This window comes from Microtus pennsylvanicus, chromosome 4 (assembly GCF_037038515.1).
Source record: "Microtus pennsylvanicus isolate mMicPen1 chromosome 4, mMicPen1.hap1, whole genome shotgun sequence".
NCBI classification, from domain to species: domain Eukaryota; kingdom Metazoa; phylum Chordata; class Mammalia; order Rodentia; family Cricetidae; genus Microtus; species Microtus pennsylvanicus.
In genome coordinates, this window is record NC_134582.1 from 123,637,493 (window position 1) to 123,664,043 (window position 26,551).

A 26,551-nucleotide genomic window follows, 5' to 3' on the forward strand; every position below is an offset into this window, starting at 1 on the left:
TATACAACCCAATTCCTTACACACTTTATAGAACCCACTCTCCAAGCCTCCCACCTTTATGTCCTCTTTTTTGTTTTGTTTTGTTTAAGTAACCCACAGTCCAGTTACTGCTGCTTGTACATGCATATGGGGGGGGCATCCACAGAGGCCAGAGCAACTGGCTGCCATACCCACCCCCCAAAAAAGACTCCTTCTACCACCCCACTGCAACCATCAACTGACAATAGCTCAGCTCAAGGCGGGCTGGAGTAGTGACTGGAATGCTCTGTGTAGGTGACCACACCTGCTGTGAGTTCAAAGTGCAGCAGCCTTGCCATCTCTAGGACAGCCTTTCACAGCATGGCTCCCCTACTTCTTCCACAGCGCTCCATAAGCCTTGGCTGGGAAGGATGTGTGGACTCTAATGTCTCACCTAGGGTCAGTCACTTATTCTCAGCACTGACCAGTTAACAGTCTCTCACTAACTGCTGCCCACTGCACAGAGAAGCTTCTCTGACCAAGGTTGAGAGGGAATGACAACATGAAATAAAAGGAGGACATGACTACTTCTACGTATGGAGAAGATTTTTTAAAAATATTTCTTATTGTTTATTTACTTTATTTTATGTGCACTGATGTGAAGGTGTCAGATCCCCTGGAATTGGATCTTCAGACAGTTGTGAGCTGCCATGTGGATGCTGGGAACTGAACCCCGGTCCTCTGGAAGAGCAGTCAGTGCTCTTAACCGCTGAGCCATCTCTCCAGCCCCCTGGAGAAGATTTTTATTGTAGACGTAAGGGAGAAATCAGGCAGGGGGCTGAATATGTCCAGTAGACCAAGGGGAAGCAAAAGAGGCCACCAGACCCAAGAGACCAGCATAGTCAAAGTGGATGAGTTATATGGGAAAGGAGGCAGAAGCCCAGCACCTGGGAGAGATTTAGGGGGGGGGGTGAGAAGTGCTGGAAGAAGCCTCAGGTAGGTGCTGGGTGCTGCTGGGAGAACTGGCTGGTGTCTGCTTTGATATGTTAATAGGCACTCTGCCATTCCTGTTGGGGTTTCTGAGACCTAAAGGAGAACTGCAGCACTAATTAATAGGTATAAATGTAAATATTTAGACGACATGTCCATTTAGTAAAACAACAGTAGAAGATGCCCCCTACCTCTATCCAGGGCTCTGACTTCCCCAGCCCTGAGCTGTGTTTGTGATGTTTACAGTGCATAAGACCACTGTTCTCAATTGATTTCATCACAAAGTGTGCATATTTTACATATGGCCGCTGTCAGTTCTAAATGTCCGTCAGTTAAATTCCTCAGGATTATGAGGAAAGGTAAGACAGAGACCAAAATGGTCTTTCAGGAAAGTATATGCTCCTCTGAAGAGCTGAGACACTGTCCAGATGGTTCTTATTTTCTACCTGTATTCTCTGAATGCTTTCCATGGTGTTCCTCTTTGTTCTGCCTGTAGAGAGCCAGATAGCAGGTGGTCCTATTGCTGACAAACAGAAAATCTTCAAAATCTATTTGAATTCCACTCTTTTTTCTTCTGGCATCTGATGTGCCCACACCCTTGGACTTACTCAGGAAGATCAGATGGGCCAATGTTCTAGGTCAGCTGTGACACTTACCTAGCCTGCATCGCCTCTAGCTGTCTACATCTGGAAACTGTCTCATTTCTCTAAGGGAAAATGTTCTTGTTCATCATTCAGAACATACTTTTCCCAATTTCTATTTAATTCCTATTTTCCCCATAGTTCATCAGTACCCAGTCAAACTCCCACACAGAGAAGCCTGGCCTCCTCTCTTTAGAGAATTAAGATGGCATTTCTAGTTAGTTGGTCTCTGCCCGAAGCATCTGTTGGTGATTCTGTTGACTGTCTGTTGTTTTCACCTTTCAATAAATCATTCATATTCCTAAGAGACTGGAAGATATGAGGACTGGATCCTATTACTCTGGATCAAAATGTCCAGCTTGAGGGAAATTAGAATAGCTGGGATTCTAGACAAATTACCCTCAGAAGTACAATGTTATATTACATGTAACTTGTAGATACCTAGAAAAGAACTGCCCTGTTATATTAGCAATTAATTATTTGACCAAGGCAGGTATAGAAGTGTACTAGACAAAGAAATTAAGTATTACACATTGCGTGTTAAAGTCAGAGGGAGGTGGAGACTCAAGTCCAATGGATTTCATATAAACATAAACTCAGTAAATATATTTGAGGATGCGAAGGTCTAAATTGGGGGTTAGTAAACTCCATCCTGGTAGCCATATTCAACCTACTACTTGCTTTTGTATGGCCTGCAAACTAAGAATTTTTCTTGTGTTTTTAAATGACTGGAAAACTTAAAAGACTATTCTATGGGGCTGCAGAGTTGGCTCAGCAATTAAGAGCACTTGTTGTTCTTCCAGAGGCCCAGAGTTCAGTTCCCAGCACCCACATCAGGTACCTCACAGCAACATGTAGTTCCAGATCCAGGAGACCTGCGCCCATGTGCACATACTCATAAAAATGTTTAATTAGAAATTTAAAATATTTTGTGACACATGGATATTGGGTAACATTCAAATTCTAGCTATCTTTTATGGTAGCAGAGTAAGGAACTGCTCTGCTATATTATAGCAGTATAACCTATTCTTTGGCTGTAGTGACAATAAAGTAGGGAATCATATAAGTGTATGTCTAGTTATTGTCTGTATACACCTGGGGGTGAGCTAATACTCTTTTAAAGTGAAATTAATGAGCAGACTTGGTTTCAAAAACAAGGGAGTCTGTATTCCTTGAGGGGTGGGGGTTGTTTATTGCTGAAGGACCAAGTCTTTTGAAATTATGAGAGAAAGAAAAAGCTTTACAAGGTTCAAATTATACCCTCCCGTCGGAAGATCTTTAAGACAATATTTAGTTTCTAAGTCTTAAAGAAGTTATGTCTTCTGCTCTTGATCCCCAAAAGTGCCTTGTGGTTACAGTGGGTCCTCTGTTCTCTGTTAGTGTTCCTCACAGCAAGACAGCAGTAATTTGTTTTCCCTTGGTTTCACATCCTTCAAAACTGTCTTCTAAAGGGGTCTGTGACAAGCCAGTACCTTTTCTTGACAATGTTAAAATTCAGGACAACTTTGCAAGGATCCCAGATTCCTTGAACATGTCTACTAGTAATGGATATCCTGGGTTCGCATTGAAGCACTAACCCCAAAACTACAGTTTCAACTGTGTGAGTGAAGAAGCCACACATTCAAGTCCGTTGCTGATGTGTCCAAGGCTAGGCTCCCAGTCAAGCTGGGCTTTCAGTTTGTCCAGGAGCTGCTCAGGATCCTGGGGTTTCCCCAGCAGATGTGGTGACGAGGAATGCATGGGACTCACTGACAGCACAACTGTCCTGTGTCTGTCACCCTGACCTTACTTACCTTGCTGGCCTACTTTATTTTGAGCAATTTTAGGACAGATGTCTAACTGATGTCATTATCTTAGTCCTCTTCATGAAAAATGCAGAGCAAAGTAATGTGACAGAGTTTGTTAGGGACAGAGTCCCTTCTTAGAGAATTGTCAGAAACTGTGTGTATTGGTGCACGCCTCTAATCCCAGCACCCTAGGAGGCAGGGGCAGATGAGTTTCTATAAACTTGATGCTAACCTTGTGTTCATAGCAAATTCAAGTCAGTCAGAGCTACAGAGTGAGACCTTGTTTCCTACCCCCAACTGAAAAAGAAAAAGCAGTTGTCAAGAAAGAAACATGACAGAATAGGGCCTGCACATTTTCTAAGTTTAAAGGTCTGAATATTTATAAAATTCAAAATTCAGTTAAGCTTCATGGGAAAAGGTAATTTTCTATATTGTAAACCATTAATAAAAATGTGATATGAATTTGTGCAAACTGACTGAGAATAATGATTCTTCCCTCACGTTCTGCAGATGCCCTCTCTAATGCTGTCCTGTCACAGGTGCTAGAGGGAGCATCTTAAGTCTCCCCCCCACCCCCAGATAAAATCTCACTGAGTAGCTCAGGTTGGTCTTGAACTGGAACTGTGGGCATGTGCCCCATCTTTGAGCCTCTGCCTTTTCCATCCGCTAGTCTATACTTCTCCCATAGACAGAGGCTCATAATGAGAAAATCACCATCTCTCTCCTCTGCTCTCAAGGTGATCCTGCCTGTAGGGCTGCCTGGACAGTGATGGGCCTATCAGATCACAGTGTCTGCTCTCAATGAGAACACAGGTTCCCTCCAAGAGTTGGCAGTGGGTAGTCTCTTTGGCAGGTTTTGCCCTTTTCTGAAGTTAGTTTTGAATTATTTGGGGGCCGCTTTACCACTGGCAATTGTGTTATGCTGGCGTTTTGATTTCCAATAACAGCTGGGTTGATTGCTTACCTACAGGAAGTTTTCCCTTCTCCTGCCCATTCATGACAGAGTTGCTGAAAATTTGCTCTAGTCTTATGTCATCCTGCATTGCTTAAACTTGGTGGGGCTTTTAATAGTTAGAATATATTCATCAGTCCCTATATACTGTGAAAATTAGAGCTGAAGCTTATTAATCCATAAAGCAAGTTTCATATTTTAAAACATAAAATAGATCTAGATACTGTCTCTTCATTGACAAACTCTTGACAATTGAAATGAGTAATCATAAAGAAATATAAATTATAACCATTTAAGGATACTTTCAAGGAAAATAAGCATCTTTCTATTTTCAGATGTAGCCAATTTCAGTGTGCATTAACTGTAATTCTTCACTCTAGAGGGCTGGGGCAGGAGGATTACTGCAAGTTTGAGCCAGTCTTTGCTATGTAGTAAAACTCCGTCTGAAAGATGGAGACTCTAGAAGGAGAGTGGGCTCTCACCAGAATATAGGACAAGAGCCAACGAAAGGAGCAAATGCCTTTTGTCACAATTAGAGAAAGACAGGTAAAGGTTCTGTCCCATATAAGGAAATCAAGGACCAGGGTGACCAAGCATTTTGCACAACATGGCTCTTTAGAACAAAAAACAAAAACGAAGTTGTGTGCTTTTCATTTTTGTCTTTAATTGAGGTGTCATGAATTGCCTGTCTTTTGCCCTGCCCTGGTGAAATTATTGTAGAAACAGAAACATTTCCTAGATGTTTCCCATGTTTTAAACTAAATTACAGGAACAATGACAAAAAGAAACCCTAAAATTGACTATATTCAGATTTTGTAAGTGTGATTTAAATCTTACGAAAGAATGTATCTGCAACTTTAAAATGACATCTTTTAGTGCTAAGCATTGCTGCTGATCTTTCCCTGGCTGCTGAGTAACTGGCTGTGAAGTCCTCTTTCTTCTCCCTGTGGTCATCAGTTGTCTCAGAGGCAGCTCTCAGCCACCTGTCACAAACAGGTAGTTCGATGCTTTTTTAATTTGGATCCTCAGCCATTTCTATTTATTTCTGGGGAGCTCTGGTCTTTCTCTCATTTTCCCTGACCTAGAATTATGATGAACTCTACATTTAATTTTTTTCCCTTGGAACTTGTAGTTTGCTCACCAACACCAAAGATGCAGTGTGTATATTTAAGAGAAAAACTAGTCTGCTTTCAGAACGACCAGCTTTGGGTTTGGGGAAATGTTTTTATGACCCAGTAAAACAAGTGGAAAGATTATAATCAAAGCATTTCCATCTTGCTTGTAAACAATTACAGCAGACCTTACAGGGATGCCACATTAGAAGACTGAGCAAAATTTACTGGATTCCATTCTAATGCAATTAGAGCTAATTTTGTTCCTTAAATGAATAAAAGGTCAGCCAGTAAATCTAGCTTATCTGGAGTCCAGACTTCAATAAATTGTTTTATTTAATTTGTTGTAAAAGATCTTATCCTTAATGGGTCTAGGTCTTATTAGTTCACTTAGGTTTTAAAATATTTATGACCACCTTTTGAGATATGATTTGAATGATAGTTGGAAAGTTTCTCTCCACAGCTTTATCAAGGCCCAAGATCGCTAATTGAATGAATATAGGAAGGTACTTAAGATTTGTTATCTGAAGAAAAAAGCTGATGTGAACTTCCAGAATTTAAATGTTCTTTAGCCTGTGACAGGCAGAGATAATTTAGCTGTATCATGGTAACCTTTCAACTACTATCTGATGATAATTCTCCCTAAAGATCAACTTGCTCTCAGCTCAGGTATTTATCAAACAATATATGCCTAGGGGCTGAAACATGTAGACCTCCTGTTCCATCATTTGCATTCTATATTTTCTGTCTATCCTGTGGTAGATTTAGATACTTGCATAAAAATATTGAATACATGGAACAACTTGTTTGTTAACCTTTTCCACACCTATATTGGGAGAGTAAAAGTGGATATCCACATCACTACACGGGTTCTGTTTTCCCTTTTGTTCTTACCATTGTGGTCTCATTTCTGCATATAGAACTGACAAGCCACGTTGACCTGTCTGTTTGGATTTGTTCTGTGGGGTTCCAGAACTACATGTCACATCCCCTCACAGCTTATCTTCCAAGTTCCAAGGAGCACAGCAGCATCCGTGCTGACCCATAAGGCCCACACCCTACCGTCTATCACCCCACAGCTCCTAGCTTCTCTGGGGCCTTTTTCTCTCCTGCTCTTTTGCTGTGTGCCATTCTTCCTTTCTCTCATGTTTTCCTCCAGTCGCGCCTTCTCATGCCAAACCTTCCCCTTCACCCACTTCTCACTATCTGAAAAAAACCCGAGAACTCTTCTCCTCTGCCTTCCAGATCACGTTATTCTGTTTTAATCATCCACCTACTGGATCCTGGTTTCTTATAGCTTATAGCTTCTGTTTTAGAGAATACTTTCGTATTCTTTCAAAGTTCCATGCATTTATACAATGTGTGTTGATCATACCCATCAGCTACTACCTCCCTCTCACTCCCAGTAGTGCCCCATCTCATCTCCTACCCAGCTTCATGTCTTATTTTGACTTTTTTGGTTACCAATAATTTTCAAAGTCCAGTTAACGCTTCCTATATGCATATGAGTGTGTGGCCATCCACTGGGGCATATGCAACCCATTCCCATGGCTCCAAAGGAGGGTAAATTTCCCTACCTCAGCAGCCACCAGCTGTCAATAGCGCCTCCATTTTTGGTGGGCCCTTGGGAGTCTCGCCCCACTTATGCTGGAATTTTGACTGTGAGTTGATGTGTGCAACAGCCACATCATGCCCCAAAGTTAACATGTCTTAGCTTTCCTCCCCATCTACAAGCTCTTACACTCTCTCCATCCCCACTTCCTCCAAGTTCCCTGAGCCTTAGATGATGGGAGGTTGATGTAGATGGTCCATCCATAATGTGGCTCTCAGTGATTTATACTTTAACCAGCTATGAGTTTCTGCATTAACCACCACCCACTACCAGAAGAATCTTTTCTAACCAAACAGGAAATAGTGCAAATCTATGGATAGAAACACAAGTATTTAGAGCACAGTTTAATAGCATGACCATTTAGCTAAACAATAGTCCTGTTCTGTCCCGTCACCCAGGACCTATGACCTCCCAGGACCTATGACCTCCTCCCAGCTTTGGAGCACATTCACAGCAGTAGGCATGTCATCATCCCTCCTGAAGGATGTCTAATCAGACAGAATGCAGCTGGTTACACACATATATGTCATGCCACTCTTACACCAGTGGGCACGTCTTACCAGCAGGTCAGTGTTAAAGAATGCAAAGTCTAGTGCTGAGTAAGACCATTGTTCCCTCTGTCTAGCAGCACTCCTGACATTATGTAAGCCAAGTCATCAGAGATTTCTGGTTAGTCAAGTTTGATTTCTCCATGTCCTGCAGCTGAAGTAAGTGGTATGTCTTCAGCAACAGAGTTTTAACCTCTAGTTACGGTAGACAACCATGAGCTTGTGTTTAGGGTTCCTCTGTGGCTTCTTTGGCCAATGGCTGGTAGGGTGGCATCCCATGCCTGATACTGAAATTTTCATTCAATAGCTCATATCTTCTGGGAGCAGCATTGTTTACTCATTCAGAAGGATACTTTAAAAATAGTTATTACTTTTTTTTAGTTAGCTTATAAACTAGTGAATTTCTTCTAGGTTTCTGTATGTACTATTCCCACATAAACCTTTAACCCCAAACATACTTCTCCTCTCTCTTCATGTCACCTTCTATTCTCTTTAATTGAACTCTTTTCTTAGGTTGGAAGATCATAGCCTTTTCACATAGCCTTCATTTGCAAGATTTGGATGCCTTATTTATTACTGGGGCCATTTCAGAGAGTAGCCTAAGTCCTGATAGCATTATTCCTCTCTGCTCCTCTGGGTCCTGTTGCCCATGAAACTCTTTATTATCCCAATTTCTCCCTACTTGTTTTGCGCCTCGTTCTCGTACCATCCCTTTTGCTTCTTCTTTCATGTACTCTTTCTTTATCCATCTTCCTTTCTTGCTCCTCACCCCTACTCTATTCTTACTCACTCTTAATGTTTCAATGAAGCAGTGATGATTATAAATCCTTTTTGTTCGTAGTATTCTACCTAGTTAATGTTGAGAAATGTTCGCCTAAATGGACCAATGCCATTGTCAAGCATATTTTGAAAAAATGAACCATGATGGTGCCCTCCACATTGGTTCTTCCTGATCCTTACATGCTGGTTGGTGATGAACCCAGAGCTTTTTCAAGCCGCTGTAGATCTTAGGAGAACTTGAAAGAGGGCTAAGACTGAGTAATAGAATTGGGACAGTGTGTTTATTTTAGACTACTGTGCTAAACAAGCAAGCTTCTTTGCTCAAAATGTTTAGTTCTAAACAAAAAAAAAAAGGAAATAAAAGACTCTATACTTTGGTCTTTACCTCTCTGCATTTTATATCTCTTGGATAAAATCAGTAGTCCTTCTATTTAAAAACCATTTAAACAAGTACTGCTATGTGTGGAAGTACTTGACATAGTTTTTAAATCTTTTTTTTTCTAATTGCAAAAATAATACATGGTCATTATTTTCTTTAAGAAGTTAGCTGTGGGCCAGTGAGATGACTCTGAGGGTAAAGGTACTTGCCATCAAGCACCCACATGGTAGAAGGAAAGAACTGACTTTTACAAGTTAACTCTGACCTCCACATGTGTGTTGATATACACACACAAATAAATGTTTTAAAAATTTAAATTAACCCATTGGGGCTGAAGCGATTGCCTAGCATACACTAAATTCTAGGTTCAATCCCTAGTACCACATTAAACCAGGCATGGCAAGACACGCCTGTAATCCTGTCACTAGGAAAGTGGAGGCCAGAGGACTGGAAGGTTGTCTTTGCCTACACAGTGAGTTTGAGGCCATCTTGGAATAATCGAAACCTTGTGATGATGATGGTGGGTGGTGATGATGGCAATAAGTAGAAAAATATGAAACTTGGTTGTAATGATGATGATTACATGAAATGTTATCATAATAAATAATTAGCTGTTTAAAATGCATAGTTTAGAAAGCTAAGCTCCTTACCCCCCACAAATCCCATCCTTTCTCCCAAATACGCAGCACTAACTTCAGTATCTATTTTACCAGTTTTTTTTAAATAGAATTATCATATACACTATTCTATAGCTTGCTCCCACCTCCTGGCCATAACTACATCGTGGGCATTTCATGTACTTTTATTTTATTTCAACTATTAGAATACTGGTACTGGACTGAACCAGATTTTAACCATGGCTGGAGCATGTATTATGACCTGGCTATGAAGCACTGAATAATCTGTACCTGGACATGTGAGTTTTGTTAAAGCACAGAGGAGCAATGGCAGTAAGTAATGCTACCAGATTCGTTAGTTTGGAACCAAGCTGAACAGAATGAGTAAATCATAGTTCAAGTGCTAAATGTTCCTCACCACCACCACTACCATTAAGCGATTCAAAGCAAAATAACGAAGGCACAGCGTCTTTCTGCTTTTTTACTGTTTTTGTCATTTTATTTGGTCTATTAAATACAAAGAAATTAACATCTGTCTTGTAAACTTAGGCTACTGTCAAAGAGCTTTGTAAAATAGACTTTAATTGCCCCTTCTGCTTTCTCCTGGCCTCTCTAAAGGCATGGGCTATCCTTATTCCACAAGCATACGTCTGTCTCCCAGTACATATGCTTTCAATACTGCCATTGCTCAGTTTTAAAACATTAAAAGACATAGCTCTTCTTGCTGGGCTGTGGTGGTGCACACCTTTAATCCGAGCATTCTGACAACACAGGTAGGTAGGTCTCTGAGTTCAAGGCCAGCCTAGTCTACCAAGGGAGTTCCAGGACAGTCAAGGCTACAAAGAGAAACACTGTCTCAAAAAAAAAAAAAAGAGAGAGAGAGAGAGAAAAGATTTTACTTTATTTATATTATCTATATGTGTGAGGGAGGTGGATGGTGTTTGTGTCCTGAGACCAGAAGAAGATGTCAGATCCCTCAAGAGCTGAAGTTACAGGCTCTTGTGAATAATCACATGTGGGTGCTTAGAACTGAACGTCTGTGCTGGAAGAGCAGCCAGTGCTCTTAATCACTGATTTATTTATATTTTTTTAAATTAAGTGTAGGTGTAATGTGTATCCACATTTAGGTATGTGCACATTAGTGCAAGTGCCTTCAGAGGTCAGAGGTGTGGGATTTCCTGGAACTGGAATTACAGGTGGTTGTGAGTCACCTGGGAACCCAGCTCTGATGCCTACAAGAGCAATAAATGTTCTAGTTGCTGAGCTAGCTCTCCAACTCCGGTATTGTCTTATTGTCTCACTAGGGGGCACGTGGTGAGGTTTATAGCCTTAAACAATATTAAATCAGTCATTTCACTAGACTTTGTGAAATGCTGGATTTTATTTTAATGTGACCATCTCTTTAGTATTCATTAACTAAAACCCTTCAATAAAAATATGCTTTTGTTATTTTGAAATGTAAATCATACAGGAAAGCACAGATAAATGTTGGGTGAATTCCTCCTGTTGTTGTCTTTAGAGAAGGGAGTTGGAGAGCTGATCCAGAATTACACTTAGTAATGATACTTGGATTTAGTCTATCTCTTCCCATACCCCCTCAGCCTGTTTCCGTCTTCTTTTCTTTCCTCTCTTATTATTTTCATTTTCAAATTATCCTGTGTTGTCTAATGGTAATTCTTTCATGTTGTTTATTAGATTCAATACAATCTCATCAGTGTTGAATAGCTTTTATGTATTTCCTATGTGTTATTGTCCATTTTCACAGACCTCAAATTAGCCATTCTTCCAAAGAACATTGATTCCATCAGTGGGGTAGGAATCCAACTCAGATACTAGAGGTGCCCATTGCTATTAGAATGTTATAACTTCTAGGCCTTTGCAAGGGACAGAACTAGATTATAGGTATATTTGTAAATACAAGAAAATCAGGCAAGGGTGATGGCTCAGTGGGTAGACTGCTTGCTATATAAATATTAGGGCCTGAGTCCAGATCCCCAGCACCCTTATAAAGACCGGGGCATGGTGACACAGAACTGTAATCCTAGGTCTAGAGAAGTAGCACTAGGAGGATCTCTGGAGCTTGTTAACCATCCAGTTCAGCCAATTTCTAGGCTTCAGGTTCAGTGGGAAACCCTGTCACGAAAAAAGTCAAGAAGCAATTGTGGAAGAAGCTTAACTTCAGCCTCTTGCTTCTATAGACCCACACGAGTGAGCACACCTGAACACACCTACAGACTTTCATACAATGCACAGACACACAGGATAATAAGCTTTTCAGATTTAATATTACTGTTACTTCTCTGAATTTATTCTGTGTCCTTTTTACATTAGCCATCATGACTGCCAACCAAGTGGCACTTGTTCTGTCCTATAGGAACTCTACAAAGTACTCTGCATGTGACAATGTCACTACTACTCCTAACAAGACTACCAGATGAAGTTAAGGATTACGTTTTTTTTCCTAATTTTTAAAATATAACCAATTTACTTTAACCCACAAATAAAAACATTATCTTGCTAGATTACGGAAGGCATTCAAACACTTCCAGTGGCTGGTGAGATGGCTCAGTGCAGAAAGGCGCTTGCCATCTTGAGCATAATGACCTGAGTTCTCTCCCAGGAGCCCCTACTCCCAAAAGTTGTCTTTTGATCTCCATCTGTGCACCATGACATACTCATACCTCCCAATGCACGCATAAATACATTTTAAAGTTGAAAAATAAGAAGATTCAGATTTTCTTGATGTTTATTGGTTTTTTACTTGGGATGGTAAGATTTTATCACTGTTGGAATTTTATTTTTATTTTTTACAATATTGTACTTGTATCCAATGAACTATGGGTACACTGCAGTCACACTTACTCCCTGCCCTCATTATTCTCTCTCATGACCTTCTTCCCACTCTTGCCCACTGTGATGGTTTGAATAAGAAGGACCCACATAGGCTTTATACTTGGAAGAAGTAGAACTAGTTGAAAAGTTTAAAAGAACTGGGAAGTGTAACCTTGTTGGAGTAGGTGTGGCCTTGTTAGAGGAAGTGTGTCACTGGGGGTAAACCTTGAGGTTTCAAAAGTCCATGCCAGGCCCAACCTTTCTACCTGCTTCCTAAGAATCAAGATGTAGCTTTTGGCTACAGCTTCTTTACCATATATGCTGTCACCATAATGATAATGGGGACTAACCCTCTGAAACCGTAAGCATGCCCCAAATTAGATGCTTTTCTTTTATGAGTTGCCTTGGTCATACCTTCTCTTTACAGCAATAGAACACTGGCTAAGACACATACCTAGTCCCGGTTCGTCCCCCTCCTATCCTCATGTCTCTCCTTCCTTTCTTCCATTCTTCCTTTTTGTTGGGTGGGTGATTTGGGCAGTTGGCAGACAGTCATACTGCTGTGTGTTCAGCCACATTGCGTCCAGAAAACAGTGTTCCATGTGCCTCTCTGCCATTCAGTTCCTACAGTCCTTCTGTCCCTCTCTGCAACATCCCATCTTAGGTCAGACACAAAGCATTCACTATTCTTAGCACTGTAGCCAGTTATAAAGCTTGCTATGCCATTGCCCAATGCTAAAAGAGTCTTTTCTGACCAAGACTGAAATACTAATCTGAGTATAAACATGGGTGTTTAAAAGACAATTTAACTATGTGTCCATTTGCTAAAACATCAGTAGTGGTAGTCTCTGGTGTTGAGTCTTCCCAGGAGTGCCATCGATTGTTCGGGGCCAGCTCAGCCCCACAGGCATGGCGGACTGCCCCAGGAGTGTGGACTGTGTCATTTCTATTGGTTTACCTTGGTGGTCACCCAAGTGGTCTCTCAGTCCCAAGTGAGGCACCTTCCAGGGCAAATATGTAGTCCTCCAATGGAGCAGGCCTCAAATCCAATTAGGAAGCAGTTGATTACTCTCAGAGTATGTTGTGCTATTGTACCCATGGGCATATCTTGCCAGATGGTAAGTGATGTAGTATGGAGGGTTGTGATCATTAATGACCCTATTCCACCAGCAGCCTGCATAGCATCTCCCTGCACTGTGACACTCGTCAGCAGGAATCTTCATAGCATGGTTTCTCTGTGTCCTGTATCCAGAGCACATGTCTTCTGCAGCACAGTCTTTCTTGTATAGTTCCACTGGGCGTCTGGGAACAGTAGCAACAGCCTGTATTGCTTTGGGGGCTTCTGAAATACCTGGCCAACAGCTATCTTAGGGATTGCCCCACACAGTATTTTTTAACATTCTGCTATGGATGTGTGAACAAAATACCAGCCTCCTAAAGTCTCCTGATGATTATCATCATAATTGACATGCTTGGAGATTTGTTCAGTTCTGTATATTTTCCATTCAAAGGCAGTTTTTAAAAGTTAATTTTCTCTGCCAGGTATAACGGTACCTACCTGTAGTCCCTGCACTTGGGTAGCTGAGGCAAGTGGATCCTTTTGAGTTCAAGGCTAACCTAGTATATATAGCAAGTTTCAGGCCAGCTAGAGCTACAGTGAGAACCTGTCTTAAAAAGCAAGTTGAATCTAGAGATCAGTTACCTGACTCCAAAGTAAAAAAATATATGACAAAATATATTCAAGGATTTTTTTCCTTCTTCCCTTTCCTTTTACGTAGTTACTTAGAGCTTACCATTTCATTTTCATTAGCACCACTATCGCTGTGCAAGTGTGATGAGATGTTCGTTATTCATCACTTATCTGAATGTTGGTGCCTTTCTAGGGTACTTTACAGATTTGAACATTTGACAATAGGAATATAATCATTTGGGCCTCTCCCTTGGAAACAAGATTTTATAATGGTGATGTTTTTCTCTAATTACTTCATGCAATTTGTTTCATTTTTCAAATAGGTCATGCCTGCATTAAAAGATAAAATGTTTGCCACTTGATGTGTACTTGGGCTATGACAAGATAAAATACTCGTTTTATGAGACTATGTAAATATTCAAGAGGCAAACCACAAGCTTGAGGAATTAAATCCATTTATCGTTGTCTTATAATTATACAAATGTTAAAATTTGAGCTGTGAGGATCAAGAAGAAAAAGGAATCATGATTGATTTGAAGAATCAACATAAAACTGATTCTCCTAATTGTTTTTGGGTATTTGATCAATGTGAAATACGGAAATGACTGTCTCACTGTTTGGCATTCTAAATACTAATACTCAAAAATAGAATTCTTCCCAAGTTTGGAATATTTACTTAAATGCCTACGTTAGAAAAATGGAAAGCTTGATTTATTTATTTTCCATTTCCACACAACAAATAATTTTGGGATTTAACCATTTAAAGCAACAGCCGTTACTTCCTGGCGTCTTAAGGTTTTAAACAGTTCCTTCTCAGGCCTTTAAAGCTGCTGAGCAAGACAGCATCGTCTGAAGTCCTCAGTGTCTCCAGCTCACACAGAACATGTGCTCCTTTGTCAGGCAGCTTCTGCACATGCAGACACAGCATCTGACTTCCCCAGTGAGTGGTCCCAAAGGGGGCAAGGGACGGTGTGGAGCACTTGTGGCCAGCCTTGGAGATCACCTGTAGTCTGCTTGTGTGTGAACAATAGACTGACTAGAAGTTTAGGCCAGGTATGTCTGGGGCTTTCCATAAAAGTAAAAAGGCAAAAGTAAATTAGTTATACATGTCATGTCACAAATCAATTGTACGGTTTCACAGCAATATTGCTGTAAAATTTCAGTAATATTTTCTCATTTGTTGTAAGAAGAGATTCATTTAGCAAATGTGAGAATGTTTTTCTTATGGGTGATAGTGTGTCTAAAATCTAAAACACTTAGAAAGAAGTAAATGAATTGTGATGTAAGGAACACGTTTTTCCTCAAAGTGATTTTTCTCCATTGAATAATTTCTGTGTTCAGAAGGTCACATAAAATCCATAGGCATGATCACAGTGCTTTTCCCTATGGTGTCATGTCACCATTTAAAAGTGGCCATTCACTGTTCAGGTAAATAAGTAAGCCATTGTGAGGGAACTTTTGAACTGTGAGAGCACTTCAGTAACCAGTTATTTGGACTTCTAATTTAGATTGCTGGTTTCATAGTGTTTGCACACAATAGCTGAATAATGAGGATCATTAAACCCCCTGTGCAGAACATATCCAAATTGTGTTTGCCTCTAACCTCGGAGGCTCTGAGGGCCAGGAGGCAGTACCTGGCTCTTTATTGACTTGTCAAACTGTGAGTTTGCATTACAGCTCGTGACCCATTCTGTTTGTTTCACCGATTTTGTGGTTGGGAAACAGGTAAAGAAATCCCTCTGACAGTCCCTTCTTCTGCACATTTGTATGAATAACACCAGTGTTTATTGCAGTTAGGGTACTGTGACTAAATCCCCCAAAAGATGTAACGTTAGCAGCAAAGCCAGCGTGGGGCACAGCTGTGGGCAGTATTGCTTTCTCTGTGAGACGTTGGCCCTCACAGGAAACTCCAGAGGGTTACTTACTGTGCAGTTCAATAGGAGGGAAAGGGCAGCCGGAATCCAGCATCACTCTACAATGAAATTGATTGAGTGTTTATACTTCAGCTAATCTGGGCTGAGGATGTGTATTATGTTGCACTACTACATGATTCTTCATATTGCTAAAACTAGATAATAGAAAATTTTTCCTTTAGAAAAAGAATTGCTTTTAAAATTGTATATTCAACTACCCAAGTCACATAGAACCTATAATCAAATAACTCAAACTCTCTCAGAAACTGTCCTTTGAACTACAAGAGTTGAGGAAGTAGGTCACTGTAGTAATTAATGCTGCCCCAACCCCTTGGAAGTAGGGTAGTTTGTTCTATAAACCAAGTGCTCACTTTAATCTCTCTCTCTCTCTCTCTCTCTCTCTCTCTCTCTCTCTCTCTCACACACACACACACACACACACACACACACACACACACACACACACAGCTTTACACTACACCCCACCCCTTGAAGATTTGGCATATGAACACATATATCTTCTGGGACAAGCAGCATTCAAACTATAGCAATATCTAAAGAACTCATTTATTAATTTATTATTTTAGTTGCATAAGCAAATAGTATGTTACCAAAGACTCACTTTCTTGTTTAGGCTGTTGATCTCCATTAACCATGAGAGAGTCATCTGTATTGTGAAACCCTCTGGCTTAGCTTGGGGCTTTATGTCCTAATGTTTATAACTAAACTGTGACCAATATTTCACTAGAACATATTGGCTAAGCCATCATTTTGTTTAAAAGTTCCCAGAAACACTTTAAATTATATATTTTTACTTTTTCATTATTTTTATTATAAGATTTATATGTTAATTACAGATAAACCAAGGGAAAGTACCTTGTAATTCCAGCTTATAGAGGCAGTTTCTGGATAGTGTGTGTGTGTGTGTGTGTGTGTGTGTGTGTGTTCTTTTGAACTTTTTTGTAACTACACACATAAATATTCATGCCTTCATTTTTCTTCTTAGAAAGCTTGAATTTTATTAATGTGGTATTTTGAGACAGGGTCTTGCTATGTAGCCCTAACTGTCCTGAAACTCACTATGTAGACCAGGATGGCCCTGAACTCACAGAGATCTGCCTGCCTCTGTCTCCTTAGTGCTAGGGCTACTATACCTGACTAAATAACACACTGTACACTGAGGTCAGCTTGGTCTACAGAGCATGTTTCATGATAGCCAGGCCTACACAAAGAAACCCTATCCCGTAAAACCAGGGGAGGGGGGAGGAGAAAAGGAAGGAGGGAGGGAGGAGAGAGAAAGAGAAAGAAAGAAAGAAAGAAAGAAAGAAAGAAAGAAAGAAAGAAAGAAAGAAAGAAAAAAAGAAAGAAAGAAGGAAAGAAGGAAAGAAACTCCACCAAAGAAATTAGCCCATTACTTTAAAATTTATCCTCAGGCAAGTTCTCAAGATAAGAAAACAACCAGATTCTTTTTCTCTTTTTTTCTCCATTTCAGATTTAAAAGTTTTATTTTTCATACCAACCACAGTTTCCCTCCCTTCGTTTTCCTACTTCCCCCATCTGCCTCCCATTCCACCCCACTCCCCATCCACTCCTCAGAGAAGTCTTCCCATGGGGAATCAACAAAGTCTGGCATATCAAGTTGAGTCAGGACCAAGCCCCTCCTGTGACCCTGAATCGAGGCTGACCAAGGTATCCCTCCATAGGGAATGGGCTCCAAAAAGCCAGTTAATGCACTAGGAATAAATCCTGGTCACACTGCCAGTCACCCCACAAACTGCCTAAGCCACACTGTAATCCACATTTAGAGGGCTTAGTTTGGTCCCATGCAGGCTCCCCAGCTGTCAGTCCAGAGTTCATGAGCTCCCACTAGCTCAAGTCACCTGTCTCTTTCCCATTCATGATCTTGACCCCTTTGCTCATGTAATCCCCTCCTCACTGTCTTTGACTGGACTCTAGGAGCTTGGCCCAGTGCTTAGCTGTGAATCTCTGCATCTGCTTCCATCAGTTACTGGATGAAGGTTCTGTGATGATAATTAGGGTAGTCATCAATCTACAGGGGAAGGCCAGTTCAGGCACCCTCGTCACTATTGCTTGGCATCATCCCCAAGGCCAGCTAACCCTCTGAATTGTAAGCAAGCCACCCCAATTAAATATAAGAGTTGCTATGGTCATGCTGTCTCTTCACAGCAATAAAAACCCTAAGACACCATGTTACTTTTTTGAGGACTGTGGAAGACTGGCTTTGGGGGAGCCTAGGCAGTTTGGATGCGCACCTTAGGAGACCTGGATAGAGGTGGGCGGTCCTTGGGCTTCCCACAGGTCAGGGAACCCTGATTGCTCTTCGAGCAGATGAGGGAAGGTGACTTGATTGGGGGAGGGGGAGGGAAATGGGAGGCGGTTGCGGGGAGGAGGCAGAAATCCTTAATAAATAAATAAATTAAAAAAAAACAATTCAGAGGTTTAGTCCATTACATAATAAACAAATTTAACAATCTTAAAATGTTCTTAGCAGGAAATGTGGGAAGCAAGGCAGCATGCAGGCAGGCATGTAACTGGAGTTGAGAGTCCTTACATCTTTATCCAGAGGCAACAGGAAGTATACTGTCTCACTGGGCATGGACCTCAAAGCCTGCCTCTGCAGTGACACACTTCCTCCCTCAAGGCCACACCTCCCACTAGTGCCACTCCCTTTGGCGTTCCTTTTCTTTCACACCAGCCACGCTTAGTGACGTCAGTGTGAGGCAACAGGCCAGTCTCTACCAACTTCCGTATTAGTTACTTTGTGTTTGCTCTGATCAGATTCTATGACCAAGTCAGTGTCTGGAAGAGCTTCTGTGGGCTTACAGATCCAGAGGGATGGGGCTCCGTTGTGGTAGGGAGGCATGGTCACAGTGGCAGGCATGGTCGCTCAAGCAGGAAGATGAGTGATCACACCTCTAGCTATGAACATGAAGTGAAGTAGGCAGAGCAAACTGGAAGCACAATGAGACTATATAATCTCAAAACCTGCTTTTCTCTGGCCATCACATAACCCTAAACAATTTGGGATGTTTTAAGTAAAGTAAACCTATACCATCTAAATCTCCCCAAACTGCCTCCAACTGGAGACCCAAGTCAAGTATTCACATAGTCGAGCCTTATGGAGAACATTCTCGTTCAAAGTACAAAAAAGTAAAACATAAAAAACACCTGCAGGTTTGGGGGCAGGATAGCTTCTGGGGAGGAAGGGATTCTTCTGACTCTAACAAGACTTCCCAGTCCATGACAGTTTACAAGAAGCTACTCAGAGCCCGGTGGTGGTGGCACACACCTTTAATCCCAGCACTCGGCAGGCAGAGGCAGTGGGATCTCTGTGAGTTCAAGGCCAGCCTGATCTACAAGAGCTAGTTCCAGGACAGGCACCAAAGCTACAGAGAAACCTTGTCTCGGGGGAAAAAAAAGAAGCTACTCAGAAGGGCCACAATGCTTCTCATTTCATCAGCCGCCGAAGTCATGTCGAGACCTGTAAAGTCAATAAAGGGAGTGTAAATCCAGCTACAGACAACACAATCTGTGCATTACACATCTGTGGAAACACATGTACGTTGATGTGTAGAGTATGTCTACATATCTGATCACTGAGGGGCAATTGGAGAAAATGAAAAGTTAGCCTACATTGCAAGAATAATTGATGATGGGCTGTGAATTCTAAGTTCATTAACTGTTTCTGGATGCTTAAAAGCAGATTTTGCAAAGCTGGGGATATAGTTCAGCTCTTAGAGTGGTTGCCATTCATGCATGAGACACAGCAAAATAAATAAATGTGGATAACAATATGGTTCAGCGGGTAAGGATACCTGCTACACAAACCTGACAACCTGTGTTTGATCCCTGGAACTCACATGGTGGAAGGAGAGAGCCATCTCCAAGCAAGCTGTCCTCTGACCACCACATACCCTAAATAAACGTGTTGTTTTATTTGTTTGTTTGTTTGGCGGGAGGCTGTGTTTTAAGTAAAGTAAGCCTATTTTGCTTCCAGACAAAGGATTTTTGTAGTAATTGTTTGAATACGTGATATATTTTAACTTTTACTTTTCTCTCTTGACAGTGTCATCAGCAAGGTGGTGCCAGCCCCCGAGGCTAAGCCAGCCCCTTCTCTGAACAGACCTAAAACCCCACCTCCAGCCCCAGTCCCTGTTCCTGTGCGTGTGAGCCCTACTCCTCTGCCACCACCACTTCTTGCCCAGGCTACAGTGTGCCCAGCCCTGATGCCATCCCCAGCCCCTGCCCTCTCTGGATCAGGGAGTGCCAAAGCCCCAGTGCGGAGCGTGGTGACAGAGACAGTCAGCACTTACGTGGTGCGTATGTTTCTAACAACATTTAAGTAAATGCTAATTCTGTGATGTTGACTCTCACAGGAAGTACTCGATAAATGGAGAAGCATTTCCATTGCCTTTTTCTCAAAACTTACTTTACAAAGTTCACACTCAGCTACATAAATGATGTCAAATTGCTTTTATGTTGATTTGAAACATGGCTGTATACCTAAATATAAGAAAATCAGTATATACTCTGTTATTTAAATTCATCAGTGAATTCTTACTAGAGTGAATAAATTAGTGACTGGAGTATAATTTATGTACTAGACATAGATCTGATGGTGTTATAAGGAGGTCGCTTGTTTGTTCACGGCTGCTCAGTCCCAAAATAATCACATAGAAACCGTATTATTTGCAATACTGTTTGGCCAGTAGCTTAAGCGTATTTCTGGCTAACTCATATCTTAAATTAACCTATCTCCATTAATCTGTGTATCAGCATGAGGCTGTGGATTACTGGGTAAAGTTCTGGTGTCTATCTCTAGCAAGGCTACATGGCTTCTGACTCTGCCTTTATTCTCCCAGCATTCAGTTTAGTTTTCCCGTCCTACCTCTGTTCTGCCCTGCTCAGGCCTAAGACAGTTTATTAACCAATCATATTCACAGCATACAGAGGGGAATCCCACACCATTATGGGCCAGCTATGTTTCTTAATTATAGCACTAATTAGTTATTGTACTTTATTTGGTGAGATCTAGCATATGTTAGAACTTACATTTTAAATAGAAATGAACCATTAGACCAGATTATTTTCTGAGATTCAAGTGTATTTTTTTTTTATTATTAGACCTACCAAATATGGGCTAGAGACATAGCTCAGTGGTAGAAAGCTTGCCTAGCATGTACAGGGGCCTGAGTTTAACTCCTAATATTGAAAATAGATAGATAGATAGATAGATAGATAGATAGATAGATAGATAGATAGATAGACAGACACTTAGATGTCTTCCCCATAGTTAATATAATCAGATCTTATTCTAACCCCAAATGAAGTATTTATAAAGGCATGCTCTCAAAGCATAGTGAATAGACACACACAAGCACACAACAAAATGTTTCGTAAATGGAGACGTTGATGCTTTTGAATGACAAGCTCTTTTCTGTTGTGTTAGCCTAACCTTGTAAAGAAATGAATGACTGGCAAGTGGCAGCACAGGACTGGTGCTATTTGTTAAGAGATATCTAACTGTGTGTTACATAGGGGAGTTTGGAAAGAAACAAATTATTAAGTATGTGAGATACTTTAAGGACACAAAGCAGTATTTAAAAAAAAATCCTGAATGCACTCAGATAGTGCGTAGGCAGGGAAAATTAGTAATTGGCAATAATAAATTATCATATTTATCTATTATATATAATAAAAATAATAAATTGGCAATTCAAGACAGAAAATGTGATACAAAAACCTGTGAGGAATAAATTGGTCCATCAAAGGATCAATCGAGGGGTCTAATTGAGGCGTCACCCCCAGGTGAGTTGGTCAGGAAAGAGTTTATACTTAATCTCTTCATCCTCCATTTGTTTATCTCTAATTAAGGGATTTGTATTAGACGCATTAATCTCTGCAGTCTTGTCTGGCTCTAAAGATTGTGGCTCTCCAGTAGACATTTGAACTGACTCCACAGAAGTGACACCAACTGGGATAGAGCCCAAAACGTCTCCTAGTCTAAATAGATACTTATTAGGACACAGAGAGACTCTGTCACTACCTGTTAGTGTGATTTTGACAGTGAAATTCTTGTAGTTCCTGTTCCCCCATTTCTAACCTATCCAAAGATGGTTTACAATGATTAAATAAAGTCATGTTTGAAAGAACTCTATACCCTAGAAAGTATTGGGTGTAACTCAGAGTCACAACCCGCTAATGTCAAGAAAGGTCAGCCAGCAGCAAGACTGGCCATGCATGGTCGCTTCAGTCACTGGACACTCAGTGCCTGGTGACTACTGGTTCTTTCCCCGTGGTGCAGTTTTCCCCAAATGAGGGCCAGCAGTCAGAGGCAGCTTCCTCCACATTCCTGTAGAAAGGGTTCAGGTCAGTGTAGTTTGCCTTTGTAGAGACTTTAAAAACTAGTAGGCCTTATAGTAAGCCCATACGTACAGAGGAGTATATCCACTTTTGATAACCCTCACAAGGAAACCACTTTCTCCCACACTTTAGTCAGTGTAGTGCTTAACAGCATAGGAGGAGGCCACCTTGAAAATACACAGTGAGATCATGTTGTCTTGCTATGAGGACATTTAAAAGGGAGCTTGACCCAGCACTCTTTTATAGTATCCATGCAGAATTGGTTTCAATAATACAACATCTGAGAAAATCATAAAGTCAGGGACACCTACTGTTGAGAACAAAGTCAGAACTCTAGGACATGCAGTCTTTGGAGCATTATAATAATTAAGTATGTAGTTCTTTAGTTGATTGTACTTTTCTAAAATGTCATAAAGGGAATGGAAAGTTACTTAGTAACAGCTCTTTTATATCCTTGATCTTATCACCTAGTTCAGGAGAAGGGTTTGGCTAATAAGTAATGAGGGAATACATGCATGTTTGACTGTATGTGCTAATACCATGCTATGAACGTGGCTGAAAAAATATGTAAAACTGAGCACTTTCAAAAATATCAGTTATTACTGGCAGGAAGACTCATAAAGAGTTCATGAGATTATAGGAATTTCTTAGATGAAGCCAAATGTAGGTCATGTTATGGTTTTTAAAGCTGATTCTAGAATGCTTTGTTTTTAAGAACTTTACAGCACAGTTTAGAGTACACATTAGAAATATGTTACTATATCCAGCTGTGGCAGCATGCACTAGAAATCCCACCACTCAGGAGCTTGAGGCAGAGATTGGAGTTCAAGGCCAGCCTGGACTATATAATGACTGCCAAGCCAGCCTGAGCTTGTGAGACCTCCCTCAAAAAGAAGGAAGGAGGAAGGAAGTAGGGAGTGTGTGAGAAAGGGAGGGGGTAGGGAGAAAGTGTGAGAGGGCCTGAGGAAAGAGAGACATTGTGTGAGAGAGAGGTAGTAAAAGGGAGGGGGAAGAAAGCATATTGGGATGGAGGGAGACAGTGAGTGGGAGAGGGAGGAAGGAGAGAGTGTGTGAGAGGAAGGGGAGAAGCCATTGTTGAACAGCAGCTAATCTACCATATTTCCAGCTCGTAGTTTGCTGTGTTTATAGTATACAGCGGCGTTCTTATCTGGCGTCTTCTGGTTCTTTTTCCGCACACCATCTGTTTTTGCTCCTCCACATTAACATCAGATCCGCGATGAGTGGGGCAATCAGATCTGGATCTGTCCAGGGTGCAACAAGCCTGACGACGGAAGTCCTATGATCGGCTGTGACGGCTGTGACGACTGGTACCACTGGTGAGTGCCCCCAGTACCCCAGACGCTCAGACAGCACAACAGAGTATGCCTGAACAGGGATCCTAGCCAGCTAGTGTCTTTAGACCAGTTGAGCTACTCTCCTGAGGACAGTCAAATGGAGCCCACATGGTGAAATAACTGGAAAGTTAATTGTGCTTAAATTACAGAGTCTAGAGTGTGAAGATTTTGCTTCATTTGTAAACCCTTTCCTACTAAAATAAGTAAGAACTTAGGCATTGGGTGAGAGCTGCAGCACCTGACTGGCTGTGCTTGAGAGCAGACTCAAAGACAGCTTGTTTGTTTCTGAAGTCTCAGCTCTTCCCATCTGAAGATGTTCAGCCAAAATGTGCTCAGCCTTATTTCATTCTTAAAGTACCCGTTTGGCCATGATGTTTGTTGTCTGTACAATAACAACAGAGCCAGGTATAATGGAGTTCTGGTAGTCTCAGCACTGAATGCTGAGACCAAGGATCCTTGGTTACATGGTAAGTCTGAGGTTAGCCCGGGTTACCTGAGATTCTGTCTCACCCCTTGCCCCTTTTCCCAAATTAAAACATAAAAGTGGAGCCGTTGCATTATACTCTTCCTGACTAAAAGGACAAAAAACTTGTGATTTCCCCATAGGGCCTATGCAGAGACATTGTATAATAAGATAACCCAGACACCCAACATTAGTGCTCTGTAAATTAGATCCTTAGGCTGATTTCTGGTACATGCATCATTTTTTACATTTATTTTTATTGTGGGAATGGAGCATGCTATATTGGTATGCACATCATTTTACCACATTCATGTGAAGGTTAGAAAATAACTATTTTTTTTTTTTTTGAGACAGGGTTTCTCTATAACCTTGGAACCTCTTTTGGAACTCTGTTTATAGACCAGGCTGGCCTAGAACTCACTAAGATCTGTCTACCTTTGCCTCCCAAGTGCTTGGATTAAAGGTGTTCGCTACCACCATCTGGCCAGAGAACAACTTTAAAAAGCCAGTTCTCTGCTTTCAAACCCACCGCATGACTTGGAAGACCATGTCATCAGGCATAGTAGCCAATGCTTAGCCATATCACCGTTCCTTTAAAAAAAAAAAAAAACAACTGAAAGCATTGAAAAAGGAGTGATGGACTTACCTCAGTTGGTAGAGTGCTTGCTTGGCATTTTGGAGGGGTTGGGTTCCATCCCGGAGAACAAGGGCAGTATTGACTGTACCAGGAACAGTGTTGCTTTTGAAAACATGGCAGTAGGGGCTGGAGAGATGGCTCAGAGGTTAAGAGCACTGACTGCTCTTCCAGGGGACCTAGGTTCAATTCCCAGCGCCCACATGGTAATTAACAACTGCAACTCCAAAATTTGACACCCTCACACAGACATGCATGCAGGCAAAATACCAATGCATATAAAATGAAAATAAATTATATAAAAAAAACATGGCAGTGACTGAAGAGACGGCTCATTAGTTATGAGCTCCATCTACTTCTCCTGGGAAACTCCCAACATCCTCATGTTGACTCACTGTGGTCTGCAGTTCCTTTCACAGGGGATCCAACACCCTCTTCCCGCCTCTGCCAGCACCAGGCACACAAATGATACACAGGGAATATACTCAAACACATAGCACAAAAATAAAAACTTTGTAAAGTTCTGTGGGGGTTGCAGGGGAGAGCATGGTATAGCTTGCAGACCTTGACTCAGAAAAAGAAAATCATGAGCGCAGAGCTGTGGTGGCATGCGTCTTTAATCCCAGCACTCAGGAAGCCAGCCTGAGTTAGTTCCCAGGACAGCCAGGGCTATGCAGAGAAACCTGTCCCAAAAAAACAAAAAAGAAAGAAAATCGTAAGAAACTTACCTGAACTTTTGATGTCTAGGCCCTGTGTGGGATTAATGGCGGCTCCTCCGGAAGAGATGCAGTGGTTCTGCTCCAAGTGTGCCAAGATAAAGAAAGACAAGAAGCACAAGAAGAGGAAGCACCGTGCGCACTGACGTCAGCATGGGCAGGGCTGCTGCCCCGCACCGGGTCCGGGCTGGGCCGGTTCTGCCGTTCTGTCTCCCCCAGGCCCTGTGGACAGTGCGTCCTGGTGGAGCAAGGACAAGAATATACCATCATTCTGGACGCTCCTTCTGAAGCACATGGACCTGAGCTCCCAGGGCATGTGACTGAAGAAAAACTCTAGTAGGGGCGTGGCTGAGGGCTCGCACCGCCATCTGCCTATTACCAGTGACAAGTATTAATAAAGACACCACACATCCCCCCCCCCCCATTCCCTTTCTTCTCTCCAGAACCTTTTATTACGGTGTTAGATGAGAAGGTAGTGTACAAATGCCTTGATTGTAACTGAAGGATGCATCGTTAGCTATAGTTCCCAAGCCCTCTCCCTCACAGAGATAATCATAAGGAAAGAACGCCCCAGTCAGAGGACTGGTAAATATTTTTGTGATGAGAATATATGAAATTCCCCCACCTTACCCCACTTTTATTACTAACATGTAAAATGTTCAGGCTTTTGTGAGATACCTTATATTTTTTAAGAAAAAGGTTTCTATCATGTCCTGTTCGCCTCTGTGCAAATTATTTTCCTTTAGCCTATTTTATAACTTGGTTGTGTTTGAATCCTGCTCTCTGTAACCTGCTGGAGCCTCTTCTCCCCACCGCGTGTACATTCATCAACTTGTATAAAATTCTTGATACTAAGAAAAATGTCCCCTTACTACTGTAAATAATAAATATTTATGAAGTAGTTATTTTTAAAATTTTTTTATCGTGTTTAATTCTGGTTTTCTCTGGAATTCACTGTGATTTCAGCCATGTCTGTAATTGCTGCTGTACACAGGCCAAGAGGATAGAGAGAAAGACCCAGATCCCTCCCCAAATGCCATGCCCACAACATGGTAGGGAAAGGACCCTCGCAGTCGGAGGGAACAAGGCAATTGAAATCTAGAGTTGATGCTTTGAAATTGTTTTGTTTGTTATATATTTCTGTAAATTTTTCTCACTTTTACTAAAAGGACATGTAGTTTCCACAAA

The 26,551-nt window shown here is 41.4% G+C and overlaps 1 protein-coding gene across 1 annotated transcript in view; it reads left to right on the top strand.

The window, feature by feature from the left end:
- Taf3 (TATA-box binding protein associated factor 3) overlaps positions 1–26,264 on the top strand; it is a 143,290-nt gene extending 117,026 nt beyond the window's left edge. Inside the window, exons 5-7 of the mRNA XM_075970354.1 lie at positions 19,899–20,148; positions 23,426–23,532; positions 25,395–26,264. Coding sequence (XP_075826469.1) covers positions 19,899–20,148; positions 23,426–23,532; positions 25,395–25,509 — 472 coding nt within the window. The 3' untranslated portion in view covers positions 25,510–26,264. The remainder of the gene's footprint in view (positions 1–19,898; positions 20,149–23,425; positions 23,533–25,394) is intronic.
- Positions 26,265–26,551: the final 287 nt, after the last annotated feature.